This window comes from Sipha flava, unplaced genomic scaffold, assembly GCF_003268045.1.
Source record: "Sipha flava isolate LNK unplaced genomic scaffold, YSA_version1 130_pilon_pilon, whole genome shotgun sequence".
Taxonomy (NCBI): Eukaryota; Metazoa; Arthropoda; class Insecta; order Hemiptera; family Aphididae; genus Sipha; species Sipha flava.
Window position 1 is genome coordinate 1013316 of NW_020271756.1, and position 15126 is coordinate 1028441.

Genomic DNA, 15126 nt, shown 5'->3' on the forward strand with positions numbered 1-15126 from the left:
GGGCCCAAAACCCCAAGACAAGACTTTGTGTAAGTATTTTAATTATACAAACCCATATACGTAAAGTACCAAATCTATTTCTGAAAACCGTTAATATACTTATTATAATACGCTAATCACGTTACTCGGACATTGAACTGCGCACGCAATTCAAAACTCATAAATTATCTTGCAATTATCACATAATTAGTAGATAATATCAATTATTATCAACATGCAACCCACTGCCAAACTCCGAAAAGAATAATAAATGTGTATCGCCAATAAAAATAATTAATCAAAACACTATACAAAAATCAAATTCTACTGAAATATTCGATGACGGTGTCTTTAATTTTGACTGGATAGAAGTAACTTCACCAAAAAAAACTTAAGCGTTCAAATCCTACTTCCAAAGGAAACTCTCCTAAATCTAAAAACATTAAAAATCAATCTAACACAAAATTTGTCACTGAAAATAGTTACGCTCTTCTCTCTCAAGTTGACAAAGATGATCAAATTGAGTCAATGGACGAAGACATCCCAGCCCCATTAGATAAAAACCACCACCAATATTTATCAAAACTAAAATAAACGATTTTAGTTCTTTCTGCACTAACATAAAAAATAGAATCGAACCAAGGGCGTCCGCAGGAATGTGTCAAGGGGGGGGGCAAGGTATTTTAATTTTTTAATTTTTGTTTCATTATCTGATTAGTGATAATGTACCTTATTGTTTTCGACGTGTTTTCTATCATATAAGTAGGGAACGTAAAAATTAAATTATTAATCATGTATAAAATTAGAACATTAAAACTTAATCTTACAGTATTAATTTTAATTAATTAATGTGCAACTTTAAATTAACAAATGTATTTTTTTATACAAATAAAATGTAATCATTGATTTGGTAATTTTAGATTACTTATAAAATTAAATGTTTCTAGCTTCTATAAAATAAATAAAAAACTATTTGAAAATAACTTATTTATTCTTTTAATTAAAAACTAACATAGCTTATACTGCTTAGAGCTATATTATAATATTATAGTAAATAACTTTGATTAAAATAAATTATTAAAAAAATATGTATTAATACATATTAAACTATATAAATAATAAAAACTTTTAAATTTTAATATTCTAAAATAAAATACAAGTATATACGCTATAGGCCTATACATAATGAAATAAAAAAGAAACATCATAAAGATCAAACTTAATATACGTATTACCTCACACAACTTGGGGTTCTAAGAAAAAACTAATATAAAAATATTAACAAATAATTATAAATAATAACTATTCAATCATTGAATAATAGTTCCATTCTGCGTGGTAGTAAACCAAATTCATTTATAATTTCTTCAATTAGTTTTAATTTATGATTTTCGACAAACTCTTTATGGACAGCTATCATGCATAAACCATTAAGTCGATTATCACCAATAGTATTTCTTGTCCAAGTTTTTACTCTACGTAGTGTAATAAAAGTTCTTTCTACTGAACAAGTAGTAACTGGCATAGTTAATGCGATAGTTAGTGCAATATAAATTGCTGGATATAAATTTGCTTCATCTAATAGACTTATGAAACTTATATTTTTCATTTCACTTTGATTTGTGTTTCTATTTTTCCATACATTATACCATAATATACACTCCTCAACCAAATTATCAATTTCATAAAAATTATTTATTTCTACTATCATGTTTTTAAATTCATCATGTTGCATTTTTTTCATATTATTCGGATGTAAATTTAATAAGGAATGAGCAGCACTGTTTTCATTAGAAAATCTTAGTTTTAATTGCATTATTAAGGAATCTACATATGGTTGGTATAAGGAAACTCTAAAATAATCTTCAGGAGTATTTATTGGATGATTTAAACGATGCTTTTGGTTAAAAACAATACGAGGAATTTCAATTTCTTCTCCAAGCTCATTTGCAAAATTTTGAGCCTTTTTAAAAATCTCATGAAAATAATTTTTCGCATCCAGGTTGTTAAAAACTTCAATGATTTCAGTAATATATTTTCTAGCTTGAGATAAATCTAACTGTATTGCTTGTAATGCATTCGTTATAGGTTCTAGTTGAGCAGAAAATTTTGCCATTATGAATAAACACACTATAAAATTTGATTTAGTTGCTGCACTGTGTAACTGAAATGCTTGACTTTTTGTTTGTGAATCAAAGCATGTTTCCATAGATATTATTTCTAATTGTTCAACTATTCCAACAAATTGTTCACTAAATATTCTTATAGTTTTATATTTTTCTGACCATCTAGTCTCGCAAAAATAAGGGATTTTTTCTATTCTTTTTCTTCTTTTAGGACTTAACCTAAAAAATTTAATAATCGAATTGATAATTCCAGCACAATTTTGAATATGCTGAAGTTTATTCAAATCATTTATTACTAAATTTAGTCTATGTGATGAACAGTGTACAAATACAGCTTTAGGAAATTCATTTTTAATAATTGCTTGGACACCATTATGAATACCTGACATAGCACTACAACCATCATATCCTTGTCCTATTAAATTGTTTAAATTAAGACCAGAGTGTCTCAAAAAATGTATTATAGATTTTGCTACAGTTTTAGCATGCATATCTATTAATGCAACAAAACCTAAAAATTCTTCTTTAACTACAGGGTTTTCTGATTCAAATGAGATATATCTTATGCCTATGGATAACTGTTCGGTACCAGAAATATCAGCAGTCTTATCAGCGAGTATAGAAAAAAATGATCGCGATTTCACTAAATAATTTGTTATTCTGCTCAAGATTATTTTTCCTGTAATATTAATTATTTAATTTTGAACTCTAGCTGAAATATATTTGGAATTTTTGGGGCTTGATTCTAAATGACTTTGTAAAATTTTATCACCAGCTTCAATTCTAAAGTTAATTAAAGAATTGAAATTTCTTTCATTTGATGTTTTTCCACGCAAAGCAATTTCTTGAGTACCACAAAATAGTATACTTGAAATAATAGGAAAATTTTTTTTCCTATTATTATCAATCAGTAACTTATGAGAAGTGTTAATTTTATCAAAAACAGTTGAAGCTTTGTTAGAAAAAATCTTAATAAAATTAACCGCATTTTCCGTGCATTGTAAGTGTGTCTTGGAAACTTTGTGTTTGCATGCTTTTTTGTGAAAATCTTGATACTTAATACATGGTTTTTTTTACAAACTGAATTTGTTTATAAGAATTACCATGACCACTAGATGAATGAAATAGAACACAGAACACACAAAATGGACCTTTCATTTTTTGAGAATAAGATAACCATGGTGAATATGTACTTAACCATTCATGCCGAAAACAACGAGCAACTGACGTACTATCTTTCTTGAAACTATACTTAATTTCTGGTGTCCAGATATTGGTTAATAGTTCATGTTTTGTTTTTTCATCAATAACTATTGTACATGGAAGATTAACAAAGTTCCCAATATCTAGTCTACTAAATCTATCATTACCTAAATTACTAGAATTCGATAAATTTGAATTAAATGACTTTAATGACGATGATGTCGTCGGTATCGAATGTAATTCTGTAACTGGTTGTTCTTCAAAAGAATTATTAAAAATATCATTACTTGATTTATCACTTGGTTCACCATCTTCATTATAAATCTTACAGTTTTGATTTTGCTCATCTTGACCATCTTGTTTAGAATTATTATTACCCTTTTTTTTAATATTAAAAATACTAAACATCATCAATTATGAAACTACTCACTAAGACACTAGGTATATTCATAAATTACATTAAAAGTCATAAAAGTTCAGCTGAGTATATGTTAATACGCTGAGTGCCACAGTATTTATGATGGGTATATCCTATATAGTTAGTTTCCATGCTAAAATTGACCCGCGACGCCGCGCCGAAGGTCAATTATTTGTCGAGATAATATTATATTATTATCGGAAATAGCACCGCTGCGTTGTTCGACACATCGCCGTCACCGTCGTCGTTATTCGGAAAAAATAATTAATACCCACTAAAAATAGCTACGCAAAATCCAAATATACCAAAATTGATTAATGATTATAAATATTAAATACTTGTAGTATTTTAGTATTTATATTCAATGATACCAATGAAATCACGAGATCCTATTAAATATTTAATATTCACATATAATAGTCGAAACAGTGCATCGAAAACCGATGACATAATACACCCAAAAAAATCCACATAACATTTGTCGACTATGTGGCACTTAACGTTTCAAAAAATGTTTTTAAATTAAAAAAATATTTATTTTATGATATTTTATACTACATAATGGTTAAGATAATTGATCCATGAAAAAGCCAAGGGGGGGCAGATGCCCCTACTTGCCCCCCCCCTGCGGACGCCCTTGAATCGAACACAGCCGAATTCACATGCAAAATCACAACAAACGCCTTAAAACTTCAAACAGACACAATAAGTTCCTTTCGCTCAGTTATAAAATATCTAAAAGAATACAACGTTGATTTTTATACATATCAACTGAAAGCATACCGCATAGTGATCCGAAACTTACATCCATCAACAAAAATCGAATTTATCAAAGAACTCGGAAAAAACGGTCATCTAGCGCGTAACATTACAAACGTTTTGCAAAATCTAACAAAAATCCCTTTACCATTATTTTTTATCGACCTCGAACCCGCTCTAAATAATAAAGACATTTTCTCGCTAACCTCACTTTGTTACACCAAAGTTAAAGTTGAAGCACCCAAAGCACGTAAACAATTACCGCAATGTATGAATTGTCAAAATTACAGTCATACACGTCACTACTGCAACAGCAAGCCTCGTTGCGTACGCTGTAGCGAACAACACAGCTCTGAATCTTGTACCAAAAACAGAGATCTTCCTGCCAAATGTACACTATGTGGAGGGGACCATTCCGCAAATTACCTAGGCTGTGAAGTCTTCAAAAACCTACAAACTCGGGAAACCAAGCCGGATCGCCAAACTAATATATCAAATTCAATCAACAAATACTATGTAAATGAACACGTCTTGTCAAACACAATTATAAACAATAACACAGGTCTAAATGTATATATTGAATCATCGTATTCCCAAGTACTAAAAAATAAAACCAGTTCTAACAAAAATGACCAATGCCCGCTAAACCAAAGTACCGAGTCTATAAATAACCTTACATCTCAATTGAATACATTCATAAACGACTTAAAATCCATTATAAACCCACTTATAACTCTTTTAACTCAAGTAATTAGTCAAGTACTTCTCAAAAATAATAATGTCAATTAACTCTAACACCACACCTCCTTTATCGATAATTCTTTGGAATGCCAATGGATTAAAAAAACATGCAAACGAGCTATACTACCTTTTGCATAACAAAAACATTGATTTAGCTCTTATTTCCGAAATCCACCTGACAAAAAATACAAATTTTAAAATTAACGGTTATAAAATAATTCATGCAGATCATCCTGACGGAACAGCGCACGCGGGTGCAGCTATCTTTATCAAATCTTCAATCGTTTACACCGAACTCCAAATCATAAATAAACCACATCAACAAGCTGCAAATATATCAATAAATTTCAACAACTGTATTCCTATAACTATATCATCCGTCTATCTCCCTCCCCCCCAAACGACGAATACTACACAATTCTATTTTTAAAAACAATATCACTTTTATTTCTCTTGATGCGCCCACCTATTGGCCACCCCAAGCGAATAGACTACCTGATATATTAGATTTTTTCTTAACAAAAATTCCGAGACATCTCAATACACACACAAAAACTTAAATGAGCTATCTAGTGATCATACTCCAGTACTTCTAACCTGTGGGACAGTACCAGAACTCAACACCAGACAGACTCTTAGCTCTGGTCCCACTTATTGGGATCAGTTTCAACATAATTTAGATCAGTGGTGGGCAAACTTTTCTAATGGGGGGGAGGGCCACAAGGTTTAAGAAAGTCTAGAGGAGGGCCAGAATTATAGAAAATATGCATTTTGTATCAAAGCTTTGAATCATAATATTATAAAAACATTACAGCATTACAGACAAATGTTACAAATTACTTTTTACCTTAAATAATAATTAATTTAACTTTTATTCGGAAGCTCAACCATGGTAGGCGTGTGAGACATATGGAATTGTTTTTGATTTTCCATAATATTTTCGAAAGCAGGTTCCAGCTGTGATGAAGCAACGTTCAGCAGTGCGAAATAGTGTTCATTAGTCAATCACTTTCTGATTGAGTTTTTCTGCAATTTCATGGTTGAAAAAGTTTGTTCGCACACATAAGACGATGCAAACATCGCCATAATTTTCTGGGCGTGAGCAATTATTTTAGAAATTCGGTTTTCTGCAGTGCTCTATAAAAATCTAGTTTTGTGGAATTCAAGAACAATTGCTTTAAATCGGTACTGCACTGCATTTCTGCAGATACATTTATATATTTAAAACTATTTTCTTCTATCATTTTCAGAATATTTCGGGAATTTTTTTCCTAAATTAAAATTATAATGTAAAAAAATAAAATATATAAATTATAAGAAATGCTGGAAAACCTCTGTGACCCTAATTTGGGGGCCATTACTATCCATGTCGGTGGACCCTCGGCGGGCCGGATTAAATACTTTCGCGGGCCGTACTTTGCCCATCTTAGATAAACAAATATCACTAAACATCCCATTAAAAACACACGCTCAAATAAATAACGCAGTAAACCAATTAACTACTGTCATTCAAAACTCAATCTCTTCGTCCTCATCTTCAGTTACTCTGAATCCTTCAAATCAAAAGAAAAAATTGAACACACTTCCAATCTACATTATAGAACTAATAAAAGCCAAGCATAGAACTAGAGCTACCTGGCAAAACCCAAGATACCCAATTGACAAAATCGTATTTAACCAGCAAACATATACTCTAAAAACTGAACTATCCAAACATAGATCCACTAAATTTGAATAGCATCTACAATCTCTAACTCCATCTGATGGCTCGATCTGGCGTACCACCAAAGCATTAATAAACCAACGTGACACTATACCTCCACTTGTATGCTCAAACAACGAATTAGCGACATCCGACATTGAAAAAGCAAATATCTTTGGAAACCAGCTATCTGAAACTTTCACTCCACATCCTCCCACTCTAATAAACAGTAACCATGGAGACATAGTTCATTCTTTTTTGTATGCACCACTACCAACATCGCTACCAGCCAAACCAATCACTCCATCTGAAATACTCTCAACAATTAACAAGTTATACCCAAAAAAATTCCCAGGTCACGATTTAATCACTAATAAAATAGCTAAACATCTTACAAAAAAATCAATACTTCTGTTAACCCATATTTTCAATGCCATGCTGATACTATCACATTTCCCTCCAACATGGAAACACTCAATTATCGTCATGATTTCCAAACCAAACAAACCCAAGCAATTAGTTACATCCTATCGACCAATCAGCCTGATACCTACATTTGGTAAATTATTCGAGAAACTACTACTAAAACGTATTACAACCATTATCCTCGAAAATAACATACTGCCAGCAACTCAATTTGGTTTCCGTACTAAACATAACACCATCCATCAAATACATAGAATAACTGATCACATATCTACCTCTTTTGAGAAAAAACAATTCTGTCCAGGAGTCTTCCTCGATATCTCCCAAGCGTTCGACCGAGTTTGGCATGATGGCCTACTCTTTAAGCTCAAACATTTTCTACCTGCACTTTACTATCTTATCTTAAAATCCTACTTAGAAAATAGATCCTTCTCCGTACGTATTAATAACAGCATATCCATTTCACATTCAATTGAAGCTGGTGTCCCTCAAGGAAGTGATTTATCGCCCCTACTTTACAACGTCTATACTTCGGACATTCCATCAACCAACAATACTATTCTTGCAACTTACGCCAACGATACGGCAATCCTAGCTTCGAGCTCTGATGCAAATATAGCTTCTGAATATATACAATCACACTTAAATCTCATAACTACCTGGGCCAACAATAAGAGGATAAAAATCAATGAGACTAAATCGGTACAAGTTAATTTCACATTAAGACGTAACGAAATTCCTCTTCTTATTCTAAATGGCACATGTATCCCAATCCAGTTTTCGACAAAGTACCTGGGCATAAATTTAGACAAAAGATTGATATGGTCACATCACACAAAATCTAAATGTAAACAAGCAAATATCCGGCTACATTTACTTCGTCCCATCCTCAAATCTAAAATCAGCCTAGCAAATAAAATGCTCATATACAAAAGTTTAATCAGACCAGTTTGGTCGTACGGGATACAAATATGGGGACCTGCCAAACCATCTAACATTAGACCATTACAATCAGTGGCGTAGCCAGGATTTTTAAATGAGGGGGGGGGCTAACCACTTTTTTTGGATAAGTAAGGTAAGAGAGGATATGAGAATTCACCCTTAACCCTCCCCACCATCTACCACCAAGTTTCTAAACGTAATTCAAGCATTTTAGTATGGTTTTAAAAATATTTGTTGATATATAATTTATAATAATAATAATAATTTTGGTTTCAGTGTTCAGTCACTTGCTTTACTCTGACAGCTGCATTCTCTTAGGCGAATTTCTGGCAAATTCAGTTATTATTTCACTTTCATCGAATTGCTCTTTTTTATTTATATTAGCCATAGCTAACCCATTCAGTCTGTTTTCCGACATGGTGCTTCTTAAAAAAAATTTTAAGCGATTAAGTGCTGAAAACATTCTTTCCGGAGTGAAAGAGGTAACTGATAACGTGGCGAATAATTGTAAAAGTATTTTAATGTTAGGTCGAAGATTGGTGCGATGAGAGAGTGAATCAAGAGTAGAATTCGGTTTTGGAATAGTATTTTGACTCCATTGTTGCCTCCATATGAACAGATCAGCTCTGATTGTAGATGAGGTATCATCATTGAGATCTTGGACATATATTTTAGCAGCTTTTATAATATTTTTATCGTCATACATATTTAAATTGGCCGGAATAAGTCCTTCAAGTGGCACAACATCAATATGCCTTTGATTAAAACGAGCATTGGTTCTATTAAATAGTCAAGGTACATTATACATATAAACACGGCCCATGGGGGAGGCTATAGCCTCCTTAGCCCCCCCTCCCCTTGGCTACGCCACTGATTACAATATTTCCAATCAATAGCTCTAAGAATCATCACAAATGCCCCCTGGTACTTTACAAATCAAAATCTTCATAAAGACCTTCAACTACCAACTATCAAAGAACTAGCAACTAACCATTACAAAAAATTCCACAACAAACTAAAAGATCACCCTAATCCACTAATTCATCAAATGTCCACCACAACAATTCCAAACAATATCACCCGCCGCCTTAACAGGGACTGGCCTCGTGACCTACTAGATCCTGTGTTATTGTAATACGGGTGTAAATAATAAAAAAAAAAAAAAAAAATTGTAAATAACAAATAGTAATATTGTAGGTGTGGCCAGTGGGCCACTTCCTATTCAAGTTTTCATGTCACTGTTGTACTTTTATTATCATAATTGCTTATTGTGTAACACTTCACAGATTGTAATTTTCTATACCAATAAAAAGACTGGTTGCAAAAAAAAAAAAATATATAAATTATTTCTGTTTTATTTTCTAATAAGATTACCTAGGTCTAGTACATTTCACTGCGATCGTTTCTCCGCTATCCTATTTTTTTTCATATAACGTCAATAAAAAAATATTAGTTAGCCATAACATTTTAAAATTTTGTTATAATGTTTTTCACACATAATATAATGTAGGTACAAGAGAAGTGCTCTTTCCAGCGAACCAAAAAAGTTTACCGGAGCCGCGCAAAAGTGTTATAATATACATATTATGTAATGTTACTAATTAATTAGTAAATCGGTAATTAGTAATTATTATTAACTAATCTAGTAACATTAGATTTCATCAAAATATAATATTCTAACGCTTATAACATTTTTTTTCTCTGCTCCGGTAAAATTTTTTAGTTCGCTGGAAAGAGTAACTTCATTGTATTACATTTTTAAATCTTACATAAGTATAAATATTGGAATGTATATCAACTTTAAAGTACCAAAAATAGGCAGATTTCGTGATTTTTATCAAAATTTCAAATTCAAACGCTTATTTTTAAAAATTGTAACTGTGGATTTTTGAAATTTTTTTCACATGAGTAAAAACAATGTGAGGAAAACATTGTATCAACATTTTAAAATGTTATGGCCAACCAATATTTTTTTATTGACGTTATACGAAAAAAAATAGGATAGCGGAGAGACGATCGCGGTGAAATGTCTGAGCCCGAGACAATCTATACTAAAATAGGAAAAAATTAAGGACAAAAATTGTATATTTACAGAGATATTTCCATCCAAAAAATATGCTGGCTCTCTGTTTAAGTTTTTTTTTTATAACATATGACTCTATACTAGCGATGGGAATTATTCTAATATTCGAATATCATTATTTAATACTACAATATAATACCTAACAAAAATTATTCGTTTTAAAGTTAAAAGTTTTCGTGTAACACCCCCATAAGACGTTTGATAATAATATATAACTTGTAGTACATAAAAACCTGCGGGAAGTGGGTTCGTCACTAGTGATTTTAACATCTCGAGCATATAAAACAGAGGAATTAAAATACAAAAATTAAAAAATAAAATTTATGCAAAATACTCGTAGGTATATCATAGTTAAATTATTATTAACAATTAATAATAGTTAAGTGTAGAGTCTATATTTAACTAGTGACTTTACATTCTAACAAATAACTTTGTGGTTTTAAATTTAAAATTTATAAAAATAAAATCTATTTTAAGTAATTGAAGTGGTTTTTTTTTATATTACACATAATAACATTGTTTTCGAGGAAGGGAATCAAAATAAATATCCAACTCTTGTTAAGTTTATCTCAATCAAAGTTAATAGTTAATAAGTTAATAACAAGTGCAGAACATAAACATTTTTACAAAACATTTCCTTTTGGAGGTATCGTGCCTTTTCCTTGACACTTGGGACTTTCATATGTAGTAAGTGCATAATATAAAGAAAATATTTAATTTAATTATAAGTGTATATTTATATGTATCAATAAATGTATTATTAATACTTAAAATATATTTTTAGTTTAAATTTGAATAACTATTTAAAATAATGTATTGCAGGGTGAATACTGCCATATTTTTTAAACAAAAAAAACACCTTTACCGGTAGAACGTTGTAAAAATGATAACTCACTAAAATAATAATAATATAATATATAATTTTAACGATAAAAGATTCAAAATAACAATGCTCTACTTAAAAATGTAAAAATTAAAGTAAAAATATACATGCCAATAAATTTCCTGATACCTAACTGAGAAACATATACTTTACAGATATTTAATACTTCAATTCAATTAATTTTCAATTTACGAAAATTGAAAGTAATTTTTTTTAAATTTCATAAACTTTTAAATATTTGAAGAGTAAATCTCAACCATAAAAGGTTAAGGAATAATTCAGATATTTATTAAGCCAATTCATTGTAGACTATTTAAATTTTTAAGCTCATAGTTGTTTTATTTTAAAAACATTTTTGGTATTTTTTGATTATAAAAATTTAAATTAAGGGAGTCAAAGTCATAGAGGGGACTTGGGGAATCTAAGCACCCCCCAATATGAATTTTAGTCCCACCTGTCATAATTCTTAATTTTGCTAATGGTAGCTATATTTTTAATTTTAATTTAAAATATCGTTTTATTTTTTTTTATTAATATCTTGGAAAAATATTTATTTTTTTTTGGTTATACGCATCATTGTAATACGCTGATTATATTTAAGGTTTTACTACATAAATATTACTTAGAAATTATTAATAAATTAAACACAAGAATAGTCGTAAATGACGTACAATTATTAATAACTTGTGTAACGATTAACGAGTAACGAATTATTAATGAAACTGACTTAAAATCAGATATTTTGGTTGCAAAAAATTGTTATGACAATCAACTGGAAAACATTAACAATCAAGAACATTTAAAGCAGCTAAAGAGTATCGTTGAAAAATCTGTTTTCCTAAATTTATACAAAATGCTACATTTAGTGCTTGCAGTTCTAACAAGTTCTACATCATGTGAAAGAACATTCTCAACAATGAGTCAAATAAACACCTACATATGGTCAACTATATTACCAAATCGATTTTCTAAGTTAGCAATCATAACAATTGAAAGAGATTTGTCAAACGTTCTAAACAAAGACGAAATTTTAAATAAATTTGCCAATACTGAGCGGAGGCTTAAGCTGTAATAGTTATAAAAGTCCTTTAAGTTTTTAATTTTTAAGAAAATTTAACTCTGATCTAAAATGATACTTAATAAATATGTTAATATTTTAATGTTTACCAATCACTTTTTTTATTATCTGTCTTATACATTTTATATTAATAAAATAATATTATAATTTAATAATGAATATTACTTGAGGGACGAGTTTGGGAGGGGGTGTTGGGCAGAGCTCCCCACATTTTTTACTTATTTTAAACATGTTAGGGCTTACGTCCCCCTTAACTTTAGGAACCAATTACGCCTATGGTTAAAGCACGTAGTATTTTTCATGCATATAGACCAAAAAGTGAAAGTAAATTTAATATACTTTTCGTAGAGAGATTTTAATTCGGAAAAAATATTTTGATTTCTAAACAATTTGGCTTGGACAACTAGGAAACCGATTTTTAATTTTTTCCTCTAAGAAGTCATAAAAAACATTTAATTATTACATTTTTATTATAATTATGTGGATATTTTTTTTTTTTTTAGAAAAATATATAAAGTGTTTCCTAGTTGTCCTAGCTAAGATGTTAAGAAACCAAAATTTTTCAAAATTAAAATCAATCATTGAGAAATCGGGTAGATTTAATTTCCTTTTGGCAATTTTTATAGTCTCTAGTCTAGTCTAACAAAATTAAATTTTATGTGGTGCATATTGACTTGAACATGCGCGTACGCGAAATAATGGGTTCTCGGAATTATTGTTATGATGATGCTATGGACGTCAGTCGTTTCCGCCAAATCTATTTTTACGCAACTGTCTAAATTATAGTTTGAGAACCATTTAGAGTTACCCAGGGGCCACCATGGGAGGCGGTTCTTATTGACCCCCCTAAAAATTGTTTGATTTAATTTTCAGATTCGTATTTTTGAACTTCAATTGAATTTTATAATTTAATTTGTATATATATATATTAGAGGTTGGTCGAACTGTTCGAAGCTCGAAAAATCGAACCAAACCGAACGCGAATAAAATAGTTCGAAAATTAAAATAGTTCGAACTCAATAAATGTACGAACAGCAATATATTCTAACATGTCTAACGTTACGGGGCATTGATTATTTCTTGTGCTATTGAATTATTTATAAACTTGAATAATTATTTTGGTTTTGTTATTTTGTACTATTTAAAACAATCATCAAACATTTCCATGATTTCTACTAGTGATTTTAAAATTTTTAGGTATACCAGGTACATCGGTTTGTAGTGAAATACTGTTTTCTAGAAGTAGTTTCTAACAGTATCCTCAAGAAGAACACGTCTATCTCCATTTTTAGTGGAGTATCTTGTATTTTTATATAATAATTTATAATATTGCTTAATAATAATTATTTACTTTTTATTTTATAATTACTTGTCTAACAATTTACGAGTAGTAATTAATATTTTATTATTTATTATTAATTAAACACTGTTAAAGTTAAATTTATGTTTGGTATTATAAAATATAAATTAAAGAATAAGAGTTATGAATAACATATTAGATCTTTTAAATTTGCATAATTTGTAAGGTTTACAATTTTGAAATCATTTTATTACACTTTTTTAATTTTTAAAACAATTGGTACCTACCTAACAATTTTACTCTGTATAAAAGAGATATTAATATAAAAAAATATAAATGTATAATACTATAATTCTAAAATTTAAATTAAAATGTATGAACCAAAAAAACTTGAATAAAATTAAAATTTGAATAGTATTAAATTAGTTATTACTAAATAAGTATTTTGATTTGACATAACTCCACAGTGTTCGGAATAAAATGCTAGGTTGAAGTTCGACATAATACTAAAAAGATCGGTTTGAGACCATATTTTTGACTTTGACCCACCTCTAATATTTATAAAGTCAAATATTTCTTATAATTCTATTAATTATTTATTATTTCAAATAATTATGGCATACTTTTTTTAAAAACGTTATTTTTAAAAATTTTTTATTTTTATATTCTTCTATTGCGTTTGTTGTATTTATTAATCGTTTTTATATTACATCTTACAGAATAATTTATAAAATATATATATAAATTCTAATATATTCAATAAATACGTATATTATTAAGTGAATAATATCCCAAAAAAAAAACCTAACAGTGAAAAAAGGCCAAGTTCCAAACTCCCTCCCAAAAAAGTCGGCCTATTAAGTTAATGAAATCTACATTGTGGCCAAGTCTGGTATTTTTTAACTCATAACCTCACTACACTCCTACATTAAAGAGCAACACTGCTCTTTTCTTTGTATTGTTTAACATTTGGCCAGTTTCTGAATGAGGCATAAGCTAGACTTGTCCGCAACGTAGATACCATTGCCTACTATGATTCGCTGTCTTTTTTGAGAAGAAATCTAAACCTTTTTCTTTTTTTCTGAGTTATCTTCTTCTCATCACCCACGTAAGTCTTAAATGAGTACATTCGATAATGATCTCTTATTACTTGACATTCCTCTTGTCTGATATCTGTCAGATTTTTGACAGTCCTCTAAGTTTTAAAAATCAAATAATTCATATCTCTTAGTGATTTGGTTCAATAAATGAAGGGTTTAAGTGATTGAAACCAAAATCAGACAAGGCACTTTGTTACTTAGCCAAAAATTTGTTCTTTGATCACATTAAAAATTTTACCATAACACATTAAACTCAAATGTAATATACTCGACTTAGAAGACACATAAAGTATTATCTAAATAAAATGAAACTGATTTCAATATACATTAATAAAAAATGAATATAAGAAAAAACAACAATACAAACTGTTGATCAATATCATATA

At 29.6% G+C, this 15126-nt stretch overlaps 1 protein-coding gene across 1 annotated transcript; it reads right to left on the reverse strand.

The window, feature by feature from the left end:
* Positions 1 to 1285: 1285 nt before the first annotated feature.
* On the reverse strand, positions 1286 to 5899 carry LOC112694460 (zinc finger MYM-type protein 1-like). The gene is made up of 5 exons (XM_025569923.1): positions 5824 to 5899; positions 3209 to 3664; positions 2878 to 3057; positions 1811 to 2784; positions 1286 to 1639 (listed from the first exon to the last, which is right to left on the reverse strand). Exons 1-5 carry the CDS (start codon positions 5897 to 5899, stop codon positions 1286 to 1288), a joined length of 2040 nt encoding a protein of 679 aa, XP_025425708.1.
* Between the last annotated feature and the right edge of the window lie 9227 nt (positions 5900 to 15126).

Coding starts and splice junctions, on each gene's coding strand:
- LOC112694460 (XM_025569923.1), bottom strand. CDS start 5,899: ATGTTGAAACTGATCCCAATAAGTGGGACCAGAGCTAAGAGTCTGTCT. Junction 3,058..3,208: donor TCATTCATCTAGTGGTCATG/GTAATTCTTATA, acceptor TTTCTAACAAAG/CTTCAACTGTTTTTGATAAA. Junction 2,785..2,877: donor TAACTTTAGAATTGAAGCTG/GTGATAAAATTT, acceptor TTAATATTACAG/GAAAAATAATCTTGAGCAGA.